We start from the raw sequence: 23,127 nt of genomic DNA, 5'->3' as shown, positions 1-23,127 counted from the left end.
CTCTCCAAGTCACCCTTTCTCAGTAAATACACCACCCACTCACCCAGCTGCCCGAGCCGAACCGAACAGGAGTCGTCCTCGATTCCTCTCCTTCTACCGCCTCCTGCCCCCTCCCCATCCAGGTCACAAGCAAGTCCTCTATCTACCTCCAGACACTTGCGGGATCTGTCCACTGCCACCAGCTCCACCGCCATCATCCCTCCGCTGATATCTCTGATGTCATTTGCGCACCCAACCCCCTCCTGCCCATGCCCCCGAGGTCCTCCACCATCTGCATCAGGTCCTCTCCCAGCTCAGCTTTCCCGTTCCCACTCACACCCTCCTCGGACTCCACTCCCGCCACGCTGACTCTGAAGCTCCCCAAGCCCTCCCTGCCTCAGGTCCTTTGCAGCAGATGCACCCCTGCCGGGATGCTCTTCCACCAGACTGCTCGACAGCTGGCCCCTTCGTGTCATTCGGGCCCCTGCTCAAAGGCCACTTCTCCCGTAAAGTCGCCTCCCAGGCCCTCTATGACAGCACATCACTGCCTGATCCTTCCGCGTTAATCTGTCTGTTGTGCCTGTGTGGAAGCTCTGGGATCAGGGGACCTTGTCTATCTCACCGTAGCCCAGGGCTTGGAACAGTGCCTGGTGTGGAGCAGGTGCTCAATAATTACTTGTTGAATAACTGAATGATCTTTGTTTGATAAGCAAACTCGAATGTGCCCAGAATATCAGAAAATGGCGAAAAGCCGGGGAACCGCTGGATGGGTGAGCCCAGAGCCCCTTACTGCTCTACGTGGCTGGCACTGCTGCTGCGGTCAGTTCTTTCGGGTCATCACCAGCTTGCCCACCACCACCCAGCCCAACACAGTCTGAACTCTCACAGAGACAGAGACGAAAACAGAGTAACTCACAACGTGGCCAGGGGGGCCGGGTCTTCCCTGGGGTCCCATGGCACCAGGCTCACCCTGCAGGAGGGAGAAAGAGGAAGAAACAACACAGAAACAGACTTACACACACAGGCTGTGAGGTAGGAGAACGCTGAGCACAGCAGGTGGAACACCAATGGCCAGAAGAGCTGCGTTGAGTCCTGGCCTCTAGGCCTAAGCCTTCTGGGGACAGGGGACCAGCCCTGCCCATGAGTATGGTTGGAGGGGGAAGGTAGAGCCCAGGCCTCTATGGGTTAATAACCCAATAGCCCATAGGGAGAGGAAATCGGTTATAAACTTAAGAGGAGGAAGGTCAAGATGTGCAGTGTTGGGCAAAACCTCCCCCAGAAGGCAAGGAGAGGAGGCTGCCACTTTGCCAGCGAAGGGGGAGGGAGTGGCCGCGTCCTGGACTCAGCAGAACCCAAGGGCTGTCTAAAGGCAGCACGCACAGACCCCGGGCCCTTACCTCTGCTCCGGGGCGGCCACTGCTGCCCGGGGGACCAGGCTTTCCACAGTCACCCTGGAGGAGAGAGGGGCAACTGAGGCTCACCAGACCGCCATTTGGCTCCGACACCCCAAGCCGACCCCACATCAGAAGAGTCCTGCCACATGCCCCGGCTTCGGCCAGGGGCTCTCTGATGCCCTCGGGCTGGCAGATGGCAAAGCCCCAACCCAGTCTGCCAGGCACCGGTGGCCTCAGAAGGCCTGGATGCTGGGATGGCATCTTAGCCAAGGGTCAGGTGGCACTCCACTCCGGCCAGACTGCCACATGTGCCCGGGGTCAGACCTTGAGAAAAGCCGAGAAAACCCGGTTGGCAGAAGTCACCAGGCCCTTACCTTCAGTCCTGGGAGGCCGGGATGGCCCGGTTTTCCCTTGAAGCCCTGGAAGAAAAAGCAGGAGCTGCCACGTCCCTCACCTCAAGCAGAGGCCACCTCCCACTCCTCTTTCCTCAGGTTAAACAAGTCAAATCCATCCAAAGTCATACCATGTCCACAGGGGATGTGGATTTGAGCTGCCCCACCCATCAGGGCACCCGTCCAGCTTTGCAACCTCCCAGCTCCCAGCTCCTTCCTGCAGCTCAACTTACCGGGGGTCCCATGAGTCCGGGGGGGCCAGCAGGACCAGGGTCCCCCTAGGGAAAGAGACCAGGGGCACTGAGACAAGAGCTTTGTCCAGCTTGTACCCACTCATTCACCAGTCTCCCCCTTTCTCCAGCCCCTCCCCCAGCTCTCCCAGGATGGAGGGATTGTCACGTGGGGCACAGGGACGATTCCAAGCCGGGCTCAGCCTCTGACTGGCTGTGCACGCTGAGTGAATACCCGTCCCTTTCTGAACCTCAGTTTTCCTTCTTTTGGGTACAGAAGGGGGTTGACCTTGATGCTCTGCCCTTTGCCATGGCCCCATCCTTTTCAGATGCCCCAGCAAAATCGGATCCAAGGAGCCAGGGCCACTCAAGTCCTTCCCTGTCTGCAGCCTATTCTTTCTGACACCCAGCCTAGTTTCTTCAGCTGATTGAGTTTCTGGGTATAAATTTACTCCCTTCACTGCCTGCCTTTGGTGAGACCCAGCTCATCCAACCTGGTTAAGGCAACTGGGAGAACAGAGAAATCGGGGGGCTCTGGTGCCATTAGAGAAGTGGGCTGCGGTGAGAGGCAGACCGAGGGAAGGTGGGGCACCTCCTGCAAGAGGTGTGGGGCAGTGGAATTCAATTCCCTTCATCAGGGTTCCCTTGACTTTGGCTCTTGGAGAAGGAGGTAGAAGGAAGGGGGTGCCCTCCTGGGCCCACCATCTCACCCTCACGCCAGGCTTGCCGTCCTTCCCATCTAGACCATCCAGACCGGCAGGGCCCTGGAAATGGGAAAAAGGCATTCCTGCACGCCTGTGCTGGAGCCCTAGGAGGTGGGAGGCCCAACCCAGCCCCTCCACCCTCTTCACCGCCTCCACCCCTCACCCAACTCCTACCCCTAAAACACACACACAGAGACACACACATGCATGCATGAGCACACACACACACACACACACACACACACCTGTCAGGCTAAGCGGGCACAAGCTCACCTGAATCCCGGGAGATCCTGGTGGTCCAGGGGGACCAGGCAGGCCTGATGGACCTCGAATCCCTTCACTGCCCTGGAAATGAGCCCCCCAGCAAAGTCAGTGGGGCCTTGCCCCCCTCCCTCCCGCTGACACACACCAGCAGGACAAGAGACCCCGGCCACAGGGGCTGGTGACTACTGGAAGTCAGGACAGCTGGCTTCGAACCCCAGTTCGGTTCTGGCCTAACTGGCTGTATCCCACACACCACTCCCCCGTGAAAGTCTGTCTTCATCTGCCAAGCATCCCCCTTTCTGCACTGCTCCACGAAGAGGAAACAGAGCCTTCTGGGTCCAGCGCCTTCCTCGGGGTTGACCAAGGACTGGCCTGGTGGGTGCTCAGTAATGTGGGCTGAAGTGAGAGCACACATTCAATTCACATTGATCCCAGCAAGGTGCCAACCACCATGTGGCCTCTGATTCCCCCAGATGGCAAAAGGGTGGGCCCTGCCCTCGAGGAGCTCACAGTCCAGCAAGAGTCACAGGCCCAGGACCATCAAGGGCATTGCAACAGTCGATTTGCCTTGTGTGAGTAAGGGGCCCTGGGAGCTGGGGAGAGAGAGCAGCTCACTCTGGTCGGGGGCAGGGAAAGTGTCACCGAAGAGTTAGCAGGTGCTGGGCTCTGAAGGACGGCTGGGATTCGGGTAGGTTTAGGAGAAAAGGGCATGCCACAGAGGACTTCAGAGAAGGATAAAGATTTGGCGGTGTTCACATGCCTGGTCTAGCTGGGGTGTCTGGGGAGCCTGTGTGATGGGGGTGGGGGGCGGAGAGGAGACTGGAGGAGGGCCCTGAAACCCTGTACTAGATTTTATCAAACAGACCGTTAGTTTTCAAACTGTACTTCCCAGGGCCTGAGGGTTCCTGGAGGAGCCTGGAGAGGCTGGGGGCACAAAGTGGCGGCCAAGGGGGTGGGACTCCAGGACCCCTACCCTCGCCTTAGCCAGAGCAGCTCCACTTGCATCTGTTTTATAGACTGAGCATTCATATGAGATTTTGTGTGACAAAAAGCCTTGGGGACTACAAAATAAAGCCTGAAAACACCACTACGGGCACTGGGGAGCCACTGATGGTTCAAAGCAGGGGAATGATGAGAGCGAACGTGTGAATTCGAATGTTTATCAGAGAAGAGAGGGGGAGGCAGGTAGCTAAGTGGGGAGGCGGCAGCATTTCCCCAGTGGGGAGAGGGTGGCTGACCTGGAGCAGTGGCTGTGGGGGTCACCAAGGGGAAGGGATCCAGCTAGAGACCCCACAGGGGGGTGGGGGGGGAAGGGCTCTGGGTGGCACTGCCATGCCATCAGCTACCAGGAGGGGTCAGCACAGCCCCAGGAAATGGCAGCCCCACAGGGAGTCAGGACGGAGAACCGCTGGCCAGAGGTTTGGGAGTCTCTGCAAAGACCGGCCTAAGGAGAGCAAGCTGCACTGGGGCACAGAGGCAGCGCGGAAGACTCTGGCGGGGGCCGCCACTCAGGCGCTCCACAGAGAAGTGAAGGGAGGTGGCACCCGCACTGCCTCAACCATAGCTGATAGGTGCTGGCTCTGGGGTGGGGGGCGCAGCCAGGGGCTTGAGGGTTCTCCTGAGCTGGGAGGGAAGTCTCAGCCCCGCCACTGTCTGGCTGTGCATACCTGGGATGCCCCCAGCCTCTCTAGGCTTCAGTGAGAACCTAGACCAAGGGGGCCCTTCTAGAAGTCCTTTCCAGCTTTCAGAGGAAAGAGGCTCCCCAAGAAGCTGCAGCTCTCCTGCCCCTCCCTGTACCCCAAGCTTAGAAGTCAGTTTGGGGCCTCATTACATTGCCCACCTGTCACATCTGGAGAGCCCAGAGGATGGGCTGAGACAAGGATGTCAGCCTCCAGAGCAAGGCAGAGCTAGTCCCAAAGTTTACCTATAGCCAAACCCAGGGGCGGCCAGTGCGGGGGCTCCCCAACTGCTGCTCCTTCCCACCCTTGTCACCAGGTCACAGGCCACGCCTGCCCTCTCTGGCCCTTGGGGACACCCTGAGCATGGCCTCCCAGGAGGCCCATCCTTCTTTCCTGTTGTCAGACCCAGAAGGCAAATGCCCAGACCACCTCCTGCTGAAGGGCCCAGGGCGCCCAGTCTTGGATGTGCTTCCCTCCTTCCCTCAACTCCTCGCCCTCCCCTGGAGGAGCTGCAGCTGGCCGGGGCTGGCCTGTCGCATCTAGTGGCCCACCTCTCACTACACCTCTCTGCCTCCTCCCCACCCACACTCTCCCATTGGGTGGGCATCCTGGGCCCAGCTGTCAGCCCTAGGGGCCCACTGGTCTGCCCCGGCCCTGTTGCCCTACAGCAGTTGCTGGGCTCATCCTGGAGGTCTCTTTGCCCCCACTTGATGTAACTGAATTAGTCCTTGAACTTCTGATGGCTCAGAGCTGTGACTGCGGCCAACTTGGGGTCCTGCTCACCTTCTCCGCTTGGGGGCCAGGTGGGCCAGGTGCTCCAGCTTTGCCTGGGAACCCAGGGGGACCCTAAATCAACAAAGAAGCAGGCAGGAATGAAGGCGGGGCTGGAAAGCAGCTCCCCTTCCTTCTTCCTCCTGGGTGTGCTTCACCACTGTTAATGTGATGCGTTTTGACTTCCCAGAAACACCACCCAGGAGCATTACATCTGGCTGGGCGGCTGGGCTGGGGCCCACCCAGGAGGCCCTGCTCTCCAGGTCCTGGCTCCTGGAATCAGGCCTGGCCCCCGAGGCCATTCCTCCGTTCTTCCCGCGCCTCTTTGCTCCCCTCCCTAGGCCCACCCTCAACCAGCCTGGCCTGGCCAGGCCTGCCCCTCGCAGATGGGATCACGTTGGACAGAGCTGGCTTTGTGTGTGCACTCACCGGTGGGCCTGGAAAGCCTGGCTGGCCTTGAAATCCCTAGGGGAAGAAAGCAAGGGACAGTTTGCTGTGCCACCCTCTCTCTCCTGCCTGGCTACCCAGGTGGAAAGCATGACAGCGTGAGGCTGCCTCAAGTCATGGGCCTTGTCCTCCGCTCTGCCCCAAAGGGCCAGCAGGTGAGGCTCTGGGCACGAGGTGAGAGGTTACAACTCGAGGATGGTGGGGGGGTGGGAGGCTAGAGCTGGTCACTGTGCCCCCTCCCCCACTGTACATGAGGGTGGCCATCGGGGGAGGACAGCTAGATAGGGCCCTGCCACCACTCACCTGGTCACCTTTCTCACCCAAGTTCCCTTGGGGTCCTCGCTCTCCTCGGGGACCCTGTCACCACAGAGAACAATGCATCTAGAACCCAACCTTCCTGTCCCCAGACCCCAGGGCAGGATCAGGGATCCCCATGTCCACATCTCCCTGTCCCCTTCCCCACTCACTGCTGGGCCTGGGGGACCTGGGAGGCCTTCAGATCCTGGCGGGCCCTGGTGATACAAAGGAGAGGAATCGGTCACTCTGACTGGGGGAGGTGGGAGATCAGGGGATGGGGCAGGGGACGGGGCACAGAGCAGAGGCAGGGATGTGGTGGGACGCCCCTCTAAGCGGCAGGATTCCTCCCCCTGCTCTGTTCAGGCTTCCCTTCCCTTGCCTGAGCTACTGAACCAGCCTCTTAACTAGTTCTGCCATCTCTTGGTTTGCTCTAATCCAGCCAGCAAGAGGCTGCCATCTCCTCTGCTTCAACGCAGCTCTGATTATAATACTCTCTTGCTCCAACACCCTCCATGGGGCCCCTCTGCCAACTGAATGCTGGGTTTTGAGGCATCCTGTGATCTGATACCAACCACGCTTCCCTGCTTCACTTCCCTCCCCTTTCCTTATCTTCTGCCTGGCTTGGTCAGACTGCCGTTCCCTGAACACTATACAATCATACCACTGGGCATTTGCACAACTGTCCCCTCTACCTAGAATGCCCACCATCCCCCACCATTTCTAGGTCTCTTGAAACCTTACCAAATCATTCGATGGCTCGAATCTGTCCCTCCTGAGGTACCCTCACACACGGCTTCTCCCTCTGCGATTCCCCAGCACAGACAACCGTGTGCTGGTCGTCTGTGCTCCCACACACCCCCGCAGCTCCATTCAGGGCTCAGCTCAAACGCCACCCGCTCAGAGAGGCCTCCCTGACCCTCTGTCTAATGCTTCCCGTTCATGGCTCCAGCTCCTTACCCGGCTTGATTTTCTCCACCGGTCCTACCTCTCATAATTTATATGTAGCTGTTTACTCATCTGTTATCTACCTGGCCCACTGGAACGTGAGCTCCCTGAGGACCAGGGGCTCAACTGCCTGTTTTATCCACCAAGGCATCCTCAGAACAGAGCCTGGCACCCAGAAGGCCCACGAGAAAGATTCGTTATTGAATAAATGCACAATGGGGTTTGCTGCATCCCACCGGGGCCTCACCGGCATGTGCGAGGGGGAAGGTAAGACAAAGACTTGGGAGGTTTGTCACAGACTTGGGTTCAAGTCCAGGCTCGGCCCTAGTTCACTAACTAGCTGCAGGACCCTGGGTGAGCCACGTCACTTCGTGAGCCTCCGTGTCCCCATCTGATGACCGCCCCAGCTCCAGTGCTCAGTGTGGGGCTGGGGACAGGCCGGGTGGCAGAGTGGGGTCCAGAGTCCGGGGCCTGGCTCTCCGACCTGTGGGCGTTGGGGGCGGGGGGAGGAGGTCCCCTGCCCGCTGACTCTGGCCCCCTCCCCCCAGGCAGCCCCTCCGCCAGTCTCCACGAAATCTGCCGGGATTCTCCTCCTCGCAGCTTCCGCCCACGCAGCAACCAGCCGGCAGCGCTGACTGCTTGAGACGCAGCTGGAGCGACTCAGGGGACCGGAGGGCCGGGGTCACGTCTCCCGTTCAGGGGCGGCTGGGAAGCTCTCCAGGAGGCAGAGAGACACTGGCCATTTGAAGCCCTTCCTCCCGCCCCCGCGGAGGGAGCTGCCTTCCCGCACTCACCGATTCTCCCTTCTCTCCCGGGGAACCCCCGTAGCCGCGCTCCCCCTTGATGCCCTGACAGGCAGCAAAGAGAGAGGGAATTAGCCACGTGGTCCGCCCGCCAGGGGCGCCGATGCGAGGGGTGGAGACTGCAGCTGGCACACACACTTAGACGCAGAAGGCGCCCCGGGCGAGGCTGGGGGGCCCGAGGGGTGTGCTGCTCCCGGAGCAGAGCGGAGCGGGGGCGCCTCTGCGGCCTCCCACCGCCACTCAGTGGAACGGGGGTCACGTCCTCCTAACAGGCGCCTCCGCTGGATCTCCCCAACTCTCCCCCGCCCCTGGGGAGGCAGACCTCTGTCCTCTCCTAGTCTGGGAGGCTCCGGGTGCTCTGAGAGTCTGGCCCTTGATGTGCAAAGCGGAGAGGGAGGCCAAGCTTCACTACCAAGGGGCCTTATGGGGTGGGGGGTGCTCTGGACGGACAGCCTGGCAGAGACACCAGCTGAAATGCTGGGAAAGGAGGGAGCCCGCTGAGGATGCCCAAGCCTGGGCCGGTCCTGATCACCACCCCACGGCTCGGGTACCCCCAGACCCGGCTCCCCTTACTCACAGGCAGTCCTGGGGGGCCCATGGCACCTGGGTAGCCAGGTTGCCCTGGAGGACCCTGCAAAGAAAGGGAGACATGATGGACCAGCCCCCCAACATTTCTGTCCCCATCCCTGGCTATGAGGGCGGCCAAGGCCCGACAGTCTGGAGCTGCCCCTCAGCAGGTGCCCCGGTTACAGCCTCCACCTTGGGCCATTTCCCCCAGACCCGGCTCCCTTCGGCTGTGGTCACCACCACAGTCCTGGATGCTGACTGCTTGAGACTGCTCCCTCCAGAGCAGTGCCTGTCACTTTCTAGCGGAGCTGAGCCAGAGGAGAAGGCCCAGGACAGGGAATGACGAAGACCCGGGTGGGGGCAGTGGAAGGGACATGGTGAACGCTGCAGGAGAAGGGAGGGAGAAAGCCCCCAGGGATGGAGGTGTTTGCCCCTTACAGGGAGTCAGGGCACATGGAGATCAGCTTCCTTTGATCCTGAGGGATCCCCCAATACTGAGGGAATCAGGGCCGAGGGGCAAAGAGTTTCAAGAGGAGGAGTCCACCTCCCACCTTCCGCGCAGCAGCCATCCCAGGGGGCCCAACCTCCGTCTCCCCAAGGCTCTTCATCTACCTCCATCCCCTGCTGCCTCCGCTTACCGGTTCCCCCTTCTCTCCCGTCAGGCCCCTGAGGCCTCGCTCTCCTTGAAGACCCTTGGAGAGAAAAGTCATGAGAAACTGCAGGAGAGGGCAGTCTCCACCCAGCCCCTGACTCCTCCCTGCAGCCCCCCAGCCCTCTGTCCCCATTCTAGGCAAAGGTGGGGGGCTACTGGTGGCCCCCCAGTGTCCCCAGCAAAGTGACCATAGGGGGTGTGCCCAGAAGGGTAACTATCAGAGGTGTAAATCCCCACGTAAGGGTGCCCCAGAAGCATGCCCCCCAAGACAGGTCACCACAGAGATATGCCCCCAGTCGGGTGACTCCCAGGTGGGACTTCTCAGGTGGCTGCCATTGGTGTGCCCTACTGTGACCACTGTCTGGGGTGCACCTTTAGGAGGGTGACACATGTGCTCCCCCTGAGGGGCAACTGTCCAGAGAGGTGTCCCTCGAGTGATGCTCCCCACCAAAATGTATCACCAGACTCGCAACACTTACCTCTCCAAGCCCCCCGCCCCAGCCAAAAATCACATGCTTTTAGGGATGCTGGGGAGGGACATGGGAAGGCTCCCTCCAGAGCAGTCCCTGTCACTTTCTAGGTGGAAAGGGATATCCATCTCAATCAAAGCCAGAGCCCCCATCCCTCCTCACTCCTCGCCCTGGCCTTCGCGGATGCACCGCACCGTTAAGGGGCCGTGTCTGCCCCTTCTCCCTCGTGCCCTCAAGAAACGGCACCCAAACCTTTCCACAACACAAGACAGATGGCTAGACGGACAGATGGCCCCTTCACCCAAGCAAGCAGAAACAGACAAGGTCCGGCCAGGATGAGGACGTGGGGACAGATGGAGCTGTGACAAGGAGAGGCCTTGCTCCCTGAGCCTCCTTCACCAGGCCTGGGAGGAGAGGAGCCAGGCCCCAGGAACACGAACTCTGACAAACAGGAGGTTAGTTTCCATGACCCAGGAGGGAGCAACAGTGAGGAAGAGGACGACTCAAACATACTTGTGACGATGACGAAGGCAGAGCAATTAACGACACCCGGCAGAAGGAGGTGGCCAAGACACTGGGCACAGAGGGGCAGGGCCCCACGACACCCAGAAGCCCTACTGCTGGCATCACGTGCCCAGCCTCGGAGCAGACTGGGACCAGAGCCAAAGAAGAGGAAAGGAAGAGGAGGAAGTTTCCTCTAGGATGATGGGAAAAGTTGCAAGCGTGGCCGCCTTGAAATCCCTGGGGTGCCTCTGGACAGCCCTGCCAAGCAGCAGGGCAGCAAACCTGTGCCAGCCTGCAGTGTGAAGCCCTAAAGCTTTGGCATCTCTGCCGGGCTCTGGGCCAGGTGGCTGGCAGGGCCTCAAGAACTACTTTCAGCAAATCTTCAGTCAACACCAAAGGTGGGAGAAGCAGGAGGCAGAGTGAGAAGGCAGGGATAAAGAGGCCCCTAGAGGCACCAGCTTAAAATAAGAAGGTAAAATAGCTCTGGAGGATTTAGGGGGAGTGATGTGTGACTGTGGGAGAGAAAAAGGGAAACGGAAGGGGGGAGAAGAGAGAAGATGAGAGAGAGAAAGCAGAAGAGGGAGAAGGGAGAAACGAAAAGAAGTCAGAGACTGGGAGGCCGTCCAAGCTGCTGGGACCTCAGGGAACCTGTGTCGTTAGCTACCGAGCCTGAAGGGGGACAACGACAAACATGGAGGGGGGAGGCCAGGGCACGACAGGAAGGGAGACAAGCAAAAGCCACAGAGACCTGGCTGGCAGGGGAAGGGGAGGTCGAGCAGCGCTAGGTTCTTACAGGCAATCCGGGGGAGCCAACAGCACCAGGAAAACCTGGGGGGCCCTGGTGGGAGAAACAGGCAGGTCACAACTCACAAGCACAGTAACCCTGGGCCACAGTCTGGGGCTGAGAGGTCACGGGGAGAGGAAGTCATGGGAATATTTTCAAGGCAGCTGGAAAAGAGACTCATCCCAAGTCTTGGCCCAGAAGACAGCTGCTCCTCGCCTCGGCTCCAGGAAGAATGGCTCTGCCATCCGTAGAGATGCGCAACAGCCCCCAGAGTCAAACCACCTGCCCAAGTCTGCCCGAGTCCGAGTGACTCCTGGTGCCAGAGTGGAAGCCCATCATGCCTGTTACCTGACCTCCATGAGCCCCCAGGTGGGGGCTCCCTGGTTCTAAGAGGCTCCCACCAGCTATTTTTGTTTCCTCCAAAGAAAGCATTTTCAGTTCTCCCAGGCTTTCCTGCCATATCAACACCACAGAGGACTCCAGGGTAGATGCCCCTGGTCTAGCCTTTGTAGGCTTGTCTTAGAGATGGCCCTACGGAGCGATAGAGGGCCGCTCCATCTCAGCCCCTGGCCCCTGTCTGAAGGTTGCCACACGCTTTCCTGGCTGCCCAGACCATGAGCCATGAATGCAAAACACAGCAGGGACGGGGCTGCAGAAACAAGGATGCGCCCTGAGGGCCTCCTCTAAGCAGGACCACAGGCAGAGCGGGGCGGAGCAGGTCGGTTCTGGGGATTCGGAGGTGGGAGGCCACAGTCCCCGCAGATGCTCTGACGAGGGAAAGGGGAGGGAAAGGAAGTTCCCTCTTTCTGTCCTGCCCAGCTTCCCGGAGCCAAGGCAGCAGAACGGTGTCTGGCTTTACAACCCCTCTGAGAGCCTCTCAAGCAGGCCAGGAAACCCACAGATACTTACAATAGGGCCTGGAGGACCCGGGGAGCCCCTCATGCCGGGCGGACCCTGCAAAGGAAGCCAGGGAATATGGATGAAGAGGCTCAGGCCCACAGCGCCCTGAGGTCTCCGCAGCCCTCCTCCCAGCCTGCCACAGACCAAGTCAACAGGCAGTGCTGTCAGAGCAGGATGTTAAAGCTGACGTTAAACCTTTCATTCGGTTCATTCAATCATCCAACAAACATTTATCGAGCAGCTATTACGTACTGGGCACTGGTCCAGGGGCTGAGGACACAATGACAAATGGAACATTGAAATCCCCACCTTGTGGCGCTTACATTCTAGGGAGAGGTGGACAGTAATGCATAGAACAGAGGCTGGCACACAGGCGGTGCTCAGTAGACACCTGCGGCGTGCTCCCAAATGCAGGGAATACACAGGATGCCAGACAGTGCGGAGCGTGGGGCAGAGAGAGGGACCGGGCTTTGAGCACGGCTGTGGGAGTTCTATTTTAGAGAGGGTGGTCAGGGACTGTCTCACTGAGAAGGTGATATGTGAGCAAAGGGCTGAAGGGGTGAAGGAGCGGGCCTTGGAGGAGAGCTGCAGGCTGAGGAAGCAGCAAGGCCAGGGGAGGAAGAGTGGCCCAGGGCCCAGAGCCGCGAGGAGGCCCGGTGCCAGGAGAGCAGGTGAGGCCAGAGCAGCGAGGGGCGCCGGTGACCTCAGGCCTCGGAGGGCCCGAGAAGGCTTTCGGCAGGAAGGAAACTGCCCTCGGGAACTGAGAGCCATTTCAGTGGAGACTCCAGCTGCCTCGGGGTCCAGCCCAGGCAAGGGCCCTGCTCTTACCTCTTCTCCTCTCTGGCCGGGCAGTCCTGGAGCACCGGGCAGGCCGGGGCTCCCTGCACAGCCCGCATCTCCCTCGCCGTTGTCTCCCTGGAGTGGGATGGACGGTGAGTGTGAGAAGCCCCATGGGGCTCGGGGCGGGGGGTGAAGAGAAGACGGAGGCCCACTCACCCGGGCCTCCTCAGCCCTCGGCCGCTCCCGCTCCGTGAAGCACTGCGGACGACAGCCAGAGGCCCGGTCAGCAGGGGCAGCCGGGAGCTCGCCCTGCACCCAGGCCACCCCGAGCCCAGCCTCCTACCCGGGCGCAGCTGTCAAGGCCTGGCACGCCGGGGTTGCCCTGGTCTCCCTTCTCTCCACTTTCCAGGAGGGCCGCCGGGTGGGCCGTCTGCCCCTGGACACAGTCCCCGCAGATGCTCTGATGAGAAAAAGGGGGCGGTGGCGTGGGGCCCGGGTCGGAGAAGGCCAGGGTGGGCCGCATGGGGGATACCCACTCCGAACTCAGCCAGTGGCATCCTGCTGCCCGGCACCCACCCACTCTCTTCCTCCCCAGCCACATGTCTGCGGCAGCTCTGCTGTATCCTCAAGGGACCCGATCCCAACACTGGCTTTGAGTTTCCTCCAGGAAGAAGCTCCGGTAGGGCCAAGCCAACGCCACTTTCTAGACAGGCGTGTGGGAGGAGGCGGAGGGGCCCGCGGAGGGACCATCTGTCCCGGCTGTTCTTGCAACCTGCACCCAGTGTGAGGACACGCCACGAGGATTTAGACTGAAAAGGGCAGCTCCAAACACCAGCTTCTCTGCCCAAGGGAGCAAAGCAAACAGCTGCAGGAGGAGCCAGGCCCTTCGCAGACAGCCTCTGGGATGGGGCCTGCCCTGCACTTCCCAGGGGACCCCGGCTGTTACAGGCTCCCCAGTGGGCCGGGCCTGAAGTCTTCCTGACAAGAAAGTCCTCCTCTTACCTGGAGGCTTTAACCTCTTTGGGTCACAGACCTCTCTGAGAGTTTGATGGAAGCTGTGAGTCCGCTTCCCCTCAAAACGAAACATACTAGTGAAAGCTAGACTACAATTTCAGAAGACTCGGGAGCCTGGCATCTATCCACGGCCTGGCGGGACGTCCATGGGCCCCTAGAGGAGACGCCGCTCCACCTCCACTGTTCGCTGCAAAGCTCAGTGATGATGGTTGTCATTTACTCAGCGCCCACGGTGCCAGCGATGGTGGCAGGCCTTGCCCATTATCACATTCAACCCTGACAGTGCAACGAGGCAGGCCGTCTTACAAGCACTCTGGAGATGAGAAAGCCGAGGCTCAAAGAGACAGCATGACTTGTCTAAGGTAAGTGGGGCCCTGGATTGGACCTTGGCCTGTCTGAGGGCCAAGGAAGCGCTCTGTCCACAGGCCCAGGCTTCCTCTGGGCTGTCGGTGCCCATCTGACCCCTTTTCCAGACCACACTCAGTTCCTGTGGGGGGCCCTCCGTGGAGCACTCGATCAAGAAGCCATCAGACGACATGTTACACAGAGAAATGTCGAATCCTGCATTTGGAGTTGCATAATCACTTGCCCAGGGGCAGGACTTGGGGAACCCTGGCTTGCCAGAGGCCTAGGGCAGAAGAGCGGGGGTTCACTGCCACAACCCTGCCGTGATCCAACCCGTAACTGCTGCCGGAAGGATAACCCGACCTCAGGCTGCTTCTGGAGATGACTGCTGTGCAGAGCAGGGGCGGGGCAGGCGGTCCCCATGCTCTGCCCTGACCAGGACCACTGGGGTCGTGGGAACTCCAGGGCACTGACCAGCCAGTGCTAGAAGCGGGTGACCAGGACAGGGGCTCTGGAGGCCAAGGCGTGGGAGGGACCCCAAAGGATGCTGAGCTGGAGGAGGGAAGAGTCCTGATCTGGTCTCTACAGGTAACTGGGCAAGGAAGGGCTGTGTCACCTGTGGTGCCCAGCGTGGGAGATCAGACCAGGCCACAGCCCTCGAGCATGGTCTTAACGCTACTGATAGATCCTGGCACAGGCCGACTCTCCCTTCAGGCCCCAAGTCCCCTTTCTTGCCCCACTAGAATCACCTCTCAAATCCCTTCTCCTCCCTGGATTCTTTCTGGATTAAGCAGAGGACAGCCGGAGCCTTCTTCCAGGCCCCTACCCAGTCCTATCATAGAACATAACCTTCGCAAATCCCTGCCTGACTGCCCTCCAGGTGCACGTTCACCTTCCCTGCCCTGCCCCCACGTGACCTCACTGGCAACTGCTGAGGGCAGGTCTCTGAGTTCCCACTGCCCAGAGCACCCCTGGCCACCTGGGTGCCTTCACAGGATTCCTTCAAACACTCGCTCAGCAAACACTGACTGGGGGTCTGTTCCGAGCCGGCCCCTGACTAGGCCCCCTCAGCCAGAGGCCTGGCATGCACGGTCCCCACAAATAGCCCCATCTGCGGTTCTCTGTGTGTGGTGCGACGCAGCTGAGCGCTCACTGCAACGATCCCCTTAGGGGAACCCCTGCCGGTTCCTACGCCCTCCCTCTGACTCTCTTACCTTAAGGACATGCTGTTCAATGGGCAAGGATCCCTGCAAGAGACAGACACGAGGGCTCAGAGGGCGAGTGGAAGGGGGACGGAGACTTACGGCACCTGGTGGAGCCTCGGGAAGCCACATGGCATCCAGGTTTCTCCCAGCCTCGGAAGACGGAGGGAAGAGGGACCCCCACAGCAGCTAAGGGCGCTAGCATGGCAAGCTCAGGCCTGGGAAGAGCAGGGGAGGCGCTGGACTGTGAGTCCAGGCCGGTACCTACCAGCTCTGCAGTCAGCCCAGGCTGTCCTGGCAAACCGTTGTTCCCAGGCGCTCCCTGCAGCCAAGGAGAGACACGGGTGAGTGGACACCTCTCTCTAGCCCGCAGGCCACCCAGATTCTTTCTCACCATCGCCACTGCCCCTCCCCCTCATCCTGAAGAGCTGAGAGCCCTGGCTGACATCTATTCTCAGCTCAAAAGTCTCCAGGGGCTTCCCTGGTGGCGCAGTGGTTGAGAGTCCGCCTGCCGATGCAGGGGACACGGGTTCGTGCCCAGGTCCGGGAAGATCCCACATGCCGCGGAGCGGCTGGGCCCGTGAGCCATGGCCGCTGAGCCTGCGCGTCTGGAGCCTGTGCTCCGCAACGGGAGAGGCCACAACAGTGAGAGGCCCGCGTACCGCAAGAAAAAAAAAAAAAAGTCTCCAGACTGTTTGTAGGGGGAGCTGAGGAGGCCCAGAGGTGTGACTCACCCCCCCCAAAACCAGTCCAAATGATTTCTTCCCCTACATGTTAGGGCAGTGGGTCTTCTATATAGTAAATAACTATTATTTCTTTCTGTGCTAAGTACTTTTCCTACATTTTCTCACTATATTTTCTCATGTAATCACCACAGTCGTTTTGGTGAGGTAAGTGTTTATCTCCATCTTAAAAACAAGACGAAGAGAGGCGAGCAACTTGCTAAAGGTCACAGGGCGAGCAGGGCACAGAGGTGACATTCAGATTGAGGAGCACTGGCTTCAACCCCGCTCTTAACCACTATTTCTGCATCATTCCTCAAAAGACATTCCCCAGAACACTCATGCACACACAGGGTAGAGGCCTGGGAGTCATACCCATCTAGGTGCAAATTCTAACTAACTACCTGTACAACTTTTGTCAGGTTACTTGCGGGGAGGTGGGGGGCGGGGAATCTCTGTGCCTCAGTTTCCTTTTCTGTAAAACAGTGGTAGTTTGTGCTGAGGCTTAAAGGAGATCACGGCTATAAGGAGCTTAGTACAGAGCATGGCACGAGGGATGCTCACGTTAAGTGTTTACCACCCAGACTCTGTTCCCCGTACAGACTCACAATGCACATCTGCATGTTAAATGCTCCGTGGAGGCAGGGAGTACGTTGGGTTTTAAATCCCCAGTGCCCGACCTGGAGGAGGCTTGCATCCCATACATGCTGAGGGAACGCACTGCTGCTCACTCCGCACACGGGATTTCCCTGGCCCGCTCTGAGAGCTGGCCTCCCTTCAAGTCCCAGCTCCCAGCAATAGAACATGTTACCCTCCCTGGCAGCCCACCCGATTTCAGGCCAGGCTCCACCAGGCCTGAGTCAGACCTGGAGTCCGTCTCCCCCGGCCCCTCCTGCACCTCCACGTGCCGTCACCCAGCCCTGGTCATTCCGAGTCCTCAATGAGTTAAGAAGGCAAAGTGCTTAGAACAGCCCCTGGCACAGGGGAAACACCGTGACCGTGTTAATTCTAATTATGCCCCTAAATTATCATTCACCCCCTGCCCCACTCTCCGTTGTCTGTGTTAGTTCAAGCCGGATACTTTGTGATTTTCTTTTCCTGCGCGCCCAGAACTATACCTCCCACTTGTTCTACTGTAGAAGTGAAGAGCTACCCGTGCACTGCCTACTAGCTATAGAGCCGCACACTTCTTAACGTCTGTAGGAGTGGATGGGGATTACTGGAGCTCTGGTTGCTGTCTATCTCTGAGCCCGTTCCTGCACCTGAAGAGAGGAGCTGCTGGGCCCTCCCTTCCTTGAAACACCCTGCCTGGCACGGGGCAGGTGTCTGCAAACAGCAGCCTCGGCTTGGTCTCCAGCACTGGTGCCAGAAGAGGACTCTGGTGCCTGGGACCAAACTCAGTGGCGGTCACTCTTTTCTGCCTCGTTCCCCCAACATGTCTTGGCAGGGTTCACGTGACATCTGCGTGCGCTTGTTAATGGGTCACTTTGAAATGACTCTCACGCTTCTCCAGGCAAACCGCAAGCCCCCTGCAGCCTGATGCCTGTTTCCTGGCAGTGCAGCAGAAAGCCTGGACACTTGGTAAAGGTGTGGCTGGCCTGTGGGGGACACAGAGTTGGCTCTAATTCTGAGCTCTCAATGAGACAGAGAATTGGAATACTGACAGAGGCTCCCATCAGCAAAGGGGGCCCACCAGAGCAGATTCTCAGCCCAGGGTGAAAGGGAGTATATATAAAATCATCAGGGCAGGGGGGAGTAGTTTGTTAAAAGCTTCCATGCAGTTCTGCTCTGCCTTTTTGGGTGAGACTCACTCTTCCAGGAGCTGGGAGCCAGACACACAGAAGCTACTGTCTATGCCTCCTAGGGCCTCTGGGAAGTGTGGCCTGGCGTGCAAACCTTGGGGAGCCACCCTGCCGGGCAGTGGAGGGCAGAAGAAAGGGCCCTGCATGGGAAAGCCCCAGCCCAGCACTGCCAGTTCGTAGCTGATGACTTCAGACAAGATATTTCACCTCCCAGAAACTCAGTGTGCCCAGCTGTGACTTAGGGATCCACCGCCTTCCTATTGGAGTTGATGTAAGGCTCAAACAAATGCAGGAGAATGGATGTAAAATCGTAACAGTGGTTGTTGTCATAACGATGGCTAATGCCTTCCGAGCATTCACTATACGCCAGGCAAGGTTCTACACATGTAGCATGCATTCACTTGTTTAATACTCACAAAAGCCCCGTGAGGTAGGTCCTGTAATTACAATATCTCCACTTAACAGACGAAGGAACTGAGACACAGAGAGGGTAAGTAACTTAACCAGCACCACAAAGCTAACACGTAGCAGAGCTGTGATTCAAAGTCAGGCTGCCTGGTCCTGGAACACACACTCTAATCATGATGTCACAAGGACCTCAACTCCTACTGCTCTCCCCTCGCTCCCCGGCCTCCTTCCTGTTCTCCAAACACGGCAGGCATGTTCCCACCCCTGGGGCCTTCGTACCTGCTCCCACCCCTGGGGCCTTCGTACCTGCTCCCTTGTCTATCTGTCGGGAATACTCTCCTTTGCAGGCTCTCCCCTCATTTCCTTCAAGTCTTTTGATTTTTTCTTTTTCCCTTTTTTTCCTTTAAGTCTTGATTTAAACATCCCCTTCTTTGCAACACTTTTCTCAAATATCTTCCCTGGGCTCTCCCCATTTTCTGTCCTCACTCCCTGCTTTAACCTTCTTATCAGGACATATCATTTTCTAACATACTATATTTTATTTATTTCTCTTGCTTATCGCCTGTCTCTCTTACTAGAATGCAAGCTCCCAGAGGGCAGAGATTTCATTCTGTCCACTGCTGTATTGCCACCACCTAAAACAGTGCCTGGAAAATGCTAGGTGTGCCAAAATTTCGTTGCATGAATGAATGTTGAACGCTGCTCCAAAATGGTGAGCTCTGCACCAGTGTCCAGGATTGTTAGCTGACCCAGGTTCTGGGTTCCTGACAGCTGACCAAGGCCCGAGCTTGACACAGGTGTCAGTGGGGTACCTGGGCTACAACAACAGGGCATTCCTCAAAAAAGGTCTGGGAGTACACACAGCCTGCCCTCGGGGATCAGTGCGTCCTCCGTACCACTCTGGGAAGCGGGAGCACAAGGAGTGAGAAATGACACATACAAGCGTTGGGGCAGGGGAGCGGCACACTTTGGGTCCAGCATAGAGCATGCGCCCTGTTGCCTTGACCCCCCCCCTTCTCTTCTCCCTCTTTACCTGAAGCCCAGGCGTTCCAGGGGGGCCTGGTGGTCCGGGAACACCCGGAGGACCCTGAAGGAGAGAAGAAACCATCAGACCCAGAAGAAAGTTCTGCCCCATCGCTGGGGGTGCCGGCGTTAGGATGCGCAAGCCTCGAGGCGCGGGCGGACAAGAGGAGAGACGGAGGAGACAAGCAACACACACCTGCGGGCCCGGCTGCCAGGAGCTGCCCATCCAAAGTCCCGGAGCACCCTGGGTGGGAGTGGGGATCACAAAAGAAGGGGAGAGGCTATAGGCAACGTCCACACCAAGCACAGGGCTGCGTGGGGACGCAGTTGGCTGGGGCGCAGGGGCCTGTGCGTCTTGGGCACAAGGCCGGAAGCCAGGCCTCACCCCCAGGCTCGGGGGGAAGGCTCTCGGTACCACTTACCGGCATGCCAGAGAAGATGGGGTCCCCTCGGGAGGGGCAGGAGCACTCCCCTGGCTCACCCTGAAAAGAAAAGAGCCTTTGTCAGCAGGGGGTGAGGATGGAGGACCCTCTGGAAATCAACAGCTGGGAGGCAGGGCAGGCTCTAGAGATGGAGAGGGCAGGGTTTAAATCCAGGATCGGCCTCTTTTGACGGTACCCTTGGGCAATCTGTTCAACCTCTCTGAACCTCAGTCTCTTCATCTATAAAATGGGGATAATAATACCAAATGCATAGACTGTCATGAGGATGGAATGGATGAATGTCTATAGAGTTCCTGCCATGTGTCAAGCACTCAGCCATCAACAGCTCTTGGTGTTACTGCATTTTTAGCTTCATCATTGTCTGCTGCTGCGTAAGTCTTCAGCCCCATTCCCCTTGGCCCAGCCTGGCTTCCATGCCCTTCTCTCCTGGTCCCTCATATCCCTGTCCTCTCACTAGTCCTTCTGAACTCAGTTCCTTCCCCTGTCCTCTAACTCAGCGTCCATCTGAAAATGTAGCTTCCCCGCATGGGGGCCTTGGAGCTCTCTAGGTCTCCTGGGATCCTGACTGAGCCCTGGGCCAGCAACGAGGGAGCTAGTGGGTGGCAAGGAGACCAGGATGACTCCTCAGCACCCATCCTTCAGTCCAGGGCTACAGCCAAGTGCAGAGGGTCCCCTGGGTGGCAGAGCTCCAGGGGCTGCTAATTTCCCCAGAGTATTGGTCACAGGTCCCTGGGACTTACCTTTTCTCCCTGCGCTCCCTTTTCACCCTGCGGGGAAGAAACACAGGGGGATGAGTAGATAGGGGTGTGGAGAAAGAGCCAGCTGTGGCTTCCTGCTGCCCCTCGACACGGTACTCACCAGCATCCCTCTGGCTCCTGGAAGTCCAGTCTGTCCCTGCTGCCCAGCAGGCCCCTGAAGGGAGAGAGCCCAGGGTCAGTGGACGAGGCTGGACAGCAGCCAGCCATCTGGCCTGCCAGCAGGGGAGGGTGATAGGACAAACAGAAGCAGCGCCAGGCTTCCCTGGAACCCACATCCCAGTGCCCATGTCCTAGAGTAGGAGACTGAGGCCCAAGAGACAAGGCGAGGAGGAAGGAGGAAGAACACTGGCATTTCCCCCGCACTTTCTGGGTGTCAGGCACTGGGCCAAGCACCTGTCAGGGCACACTGGATGGAATCCCTACTCCCAGCCCTGCAGGATGGTATTGTTCCATTATACACGTGAGGAAACAGAGGCTTAAAGACATTTTGTAATAGACCCAACAGCACGGCTGCACCCAGGTCTGTGCGGCCCAAAGTCCCTGCTCTGTCCTCTTACCCTTTAGTGTTTGACACAATTCTCTCCATCATAAAAGTTCTCTCAGTTGATTTAAGGAGGAGACAGGAATTTCAGCCCCGATTTGTCAACAAGGAATTGAAGGCCCTGAGAGGCTGTCACTGGCCTAAGGTCACACAACGAGTGAGTGTGGTGCCAGAACTGGGGAACCTCCCGGATGGGATTCAACTTGAGGGAAGACGGTCTGGAGAAGTCAGCAGGGCTTTCTGATGGCTGCTGTCCTGCGGGACAGGCCACCTTCGCACGTGGGACTCAAAGCTCCCTGAGGATCAGGGCTGCCTTCACCTTCACCTCTGCCTTTACCGGGAGCTCCCTGGGACAGGCGGGGACACTGACTACCCAGCTGTGCTAGGCAACCACACGGACGGTGGGGACTTGGGCAAGGCTGCGGCCCCTCTGGGCTTCAGCGCACCCTCAGGAGGAATCCATCTGTGATTCCCAAACTGGGCCTGGAATTTCTCTAGGGATCCATAAAGACAGAAAAGATACAGTTCATGGGCTATTTTCAACATTACCAAAAGCCTAGGAAAAATTATACATTTGCCCACAACCTGGCATGGCACAGGCTGGCCGAAAGGTAGCATTTCTTTGATTTAGGCTAGAATTATGTCATATTAAAAATTCTAGTGTGTTCATGTGGAGTCGAAGCTAGCTATTATACAGGTCTTTGATGAATAAAAATGAGGAAGTGCGTATATTATTACCTAATCTATGCAATTTGTTCAACAGACACATCTTTCAGAGCATGGGAATCACTGGTGGAACAGCAATAAAGGGAGGTCCTTGAGGGTAACACGGTTGAAAGTGTTGCTGGTCTAGATAGATCTGTGCGGGCTAGTACGGTAGCCAATAGCCACATGCGGCTACTTAAATTTAAAATAGTTAAAATTAAATCTAGGGCTTCCCTGGTGGCGCAGTGGTTGAGAGTCTGCCTGCCGATGCAGGGGACATGGGTTCGTGCCCCGGTTTAGGAAGATCCCACATGCCGCAGAGCGGCTGAGCCCATGAGCCGTGGCCGCTGAGCCTGCGTGTCCGGAGCCTGTGCTCCGCAACGGGAGAGGCCACAACAGTGAGAGGCCCCTGTACCGCAAAAAAATAAAAAATAAATCTAAAGTTTAGCTCTTCAGTCACACTAGCTACATTCTGAGCGCTCGACAGCCATGTGGGGCTGGCGGCCACATCTCAGGCAGGGCAGAGAGTTCTATTGGGCAGCACTGTTTTAGACGATCCCAAATGACTCCAAGGTTTGAAGTGGAGGGTGGCGGGCAGAACATATGGGCTTTGAGTCAGACAGACCTGGGTTCAAGTCCCGGCTCTGTCTCCTCACCCTCTGGCCTTCAGTTTCCTCATCTGTGAAATGGGGATAATCATAGCCATTCCCTTACGGGGCTGTTGTGAGGATTAAGTGAATCTCTGTTTGTTTAGAGCTTAGCACAGGGCCTCAGCACCATCACTGCTCAAAAACTGGTGGTGTTCAATACTATCATTCTTCAGGGGCTCCCCCCATACAGGGCGGTCTTCCTTCTCCCAGGCCGGGCCAGGCTGAGGCCTCTCTCCTCCCGTCCCCCATGTTGCTGGGATGGGCAGGGTCAGCCCCATGCCCTCTTCCTGGCGGCAACGCCCTTGGTCCAAGCAACATCCCCAGTGTGGAGCGCAGGGGGCGGGCCCTTACCGGAGGCCCAGAGACACTGGCACCAGCAGGTCCCACAGGCCCAGTGGCTCCTTTCACCCCTGGAGATCCCTGTGGAAGAGAGGGTAGAAAGGTTGCAGGGCCAGAGTTTAAAGCTAGCTACAATCCAGCAGGTGAGACCAGGCCTTGGGCGGCCCTCTGACGAACATCCCTCAGCTCCCATGTCCCCTGTGCCCACTGCCAGGACATTCCGAAGTGTTATAAGTCTAGAGCCCAGGGCTTCCCTGGTGGCACAATGGTTAAGAATCCGCCTGCCAATGCAGGGGACACAGGTTCGAACCCTGGTCTGGGAAGATCCCACATGCTGCGGAGCAACTAAGCCCGTACGCCACAACTACTGAGCCTGTGCTCTAGAGCCCGTGTGCCACAGCTACTGAAGCCCATGTGCCTAGAGCCCGTGCTCCGCAACAAGAGAAGCCATCGCAATGAGAAGCCCGTGCACCGCAATGAAGAGTAGCCCCCGCTCACCGCAACTAGAGAAAGCCCATGTGCAGCAACAAAGACCCAACACAGCCTAAATAAATAAATAAATACATAATAAAATAAATAAATTAAAAAAAAAAAAAAGTCTAGAGCCCAAGCA

General features: G+C 58.2%; 1 protein-coding gene across 3 annotated transcripts in view; it reads right to left on the bottom strand.

The window, feature by feature from the left end:
• Positions 1-23,127, bottom strand: part of COL16A1 (collagen type XVI alpha 1 chain) — a 50,817-nt gene that overhangs the window by 7,542 nt on the left and 20,148 nt on the right. For 2 of the 3 annotated variants that reach the window (XM_082654645.1, XM_082654646.1), the window contains exons 38-63: positions 22,527-22,595; positions 20,380-20,433; positions 20,262-20,288; positions 19,501-19,560; positions 19,275-19,322; positions 19,089-19,142; positions 15,392-15,445; positions 15,136-15,168; positions 12,906-13,022; positions 12,779-12,820; positions 12,611-12,697; positions 11,792-11,836; positions 10,892-10,936; positions 9,111-9,164; positions 8,483-8,536; positions 7,897-7,950; positions 6,328-6,372; positions 6,164-6,217; positions 5,843-5,878; positions 5,426-5,488; positions 2,973-3,044; positions 2,706-2,759; positions 1,999-2,043; positions 1,748-1,792; positions 1,377-1,430; positions 896-949 (exon numbers count right to left, since the gene is read on the bottom strand). In XM_082654645.1, coding sequence (XP_082510771.1) covers positions 896-949; positions 1,377-1,430; positions 1,748-1,792; positions 1,999-2,043; positions 2,706-2,759; positions 2,973-3,044; positions 5,426-5,488; positions 5,843-5,878; positions 6,164-6,217; positions 6,328-6,372; positions 7,897-7,950; positions 8,483-8,536; positions 9,111-9,164; positions 10,892-10,936; positions 11,792-11,836; positions 12,611-12,697; positions 12,779-12,820; positions 12,906-13,022; positions 15,136-15,168; positions 15,392-15,445; positions 19,089-19,142; positions 19,275-19,322; positions 19,501-19,560; positions 20,262-20,288; positions 20,380-20,433; positions 22,527-22,595 — 1,419 coding nt within the window. The remainder of the gene's footprint in view (positions 1-895; positions 950-1,376; positions 1,431-1,747; positions 1,793-1,998; positions 2,044-2,705; positions 2,760-2,972; positions 3,045-5,425; positions 5,489-5,842; positions 5,879-6,163; positions 6,218-6,327; positions 6,373-7,896; positions 7,951-8,482; positions 8,537-9,110; positions 9,165-10,891; positions 10,937-11,791; positions 11,837-12,610; positions 12,698-12,778; positions 12,821-12,905; positions 13,023-15,135; positions 15,169-15,391; positions 15,446-19,088; positions 19,143-19,274; positions 19,323-19,500; positions 19,561-20,261; positions 20,289-20,379; positions 20,434-22,526; positions 22,596-23,127) is intronic. The other variant, XM_082654647.1, reaches the window with a different exon arrangement.

This window comes from Grampus griseus, assembly GCF_964374135.1.
Source record: "Grampus griseus genome assembly, chromosome: 1".
Lineage (NCBI taxonomy): Eukaryota > Metazoa > Chordata > Mammalia > Artiodactyla > Delphinidae > Grampus > Grampus griseus.
The sequence above is the reverse complement of the archived record's forward strand: the minus strand, read 5'-3'. Positions and strand labels throughout refer to the sequence as shown.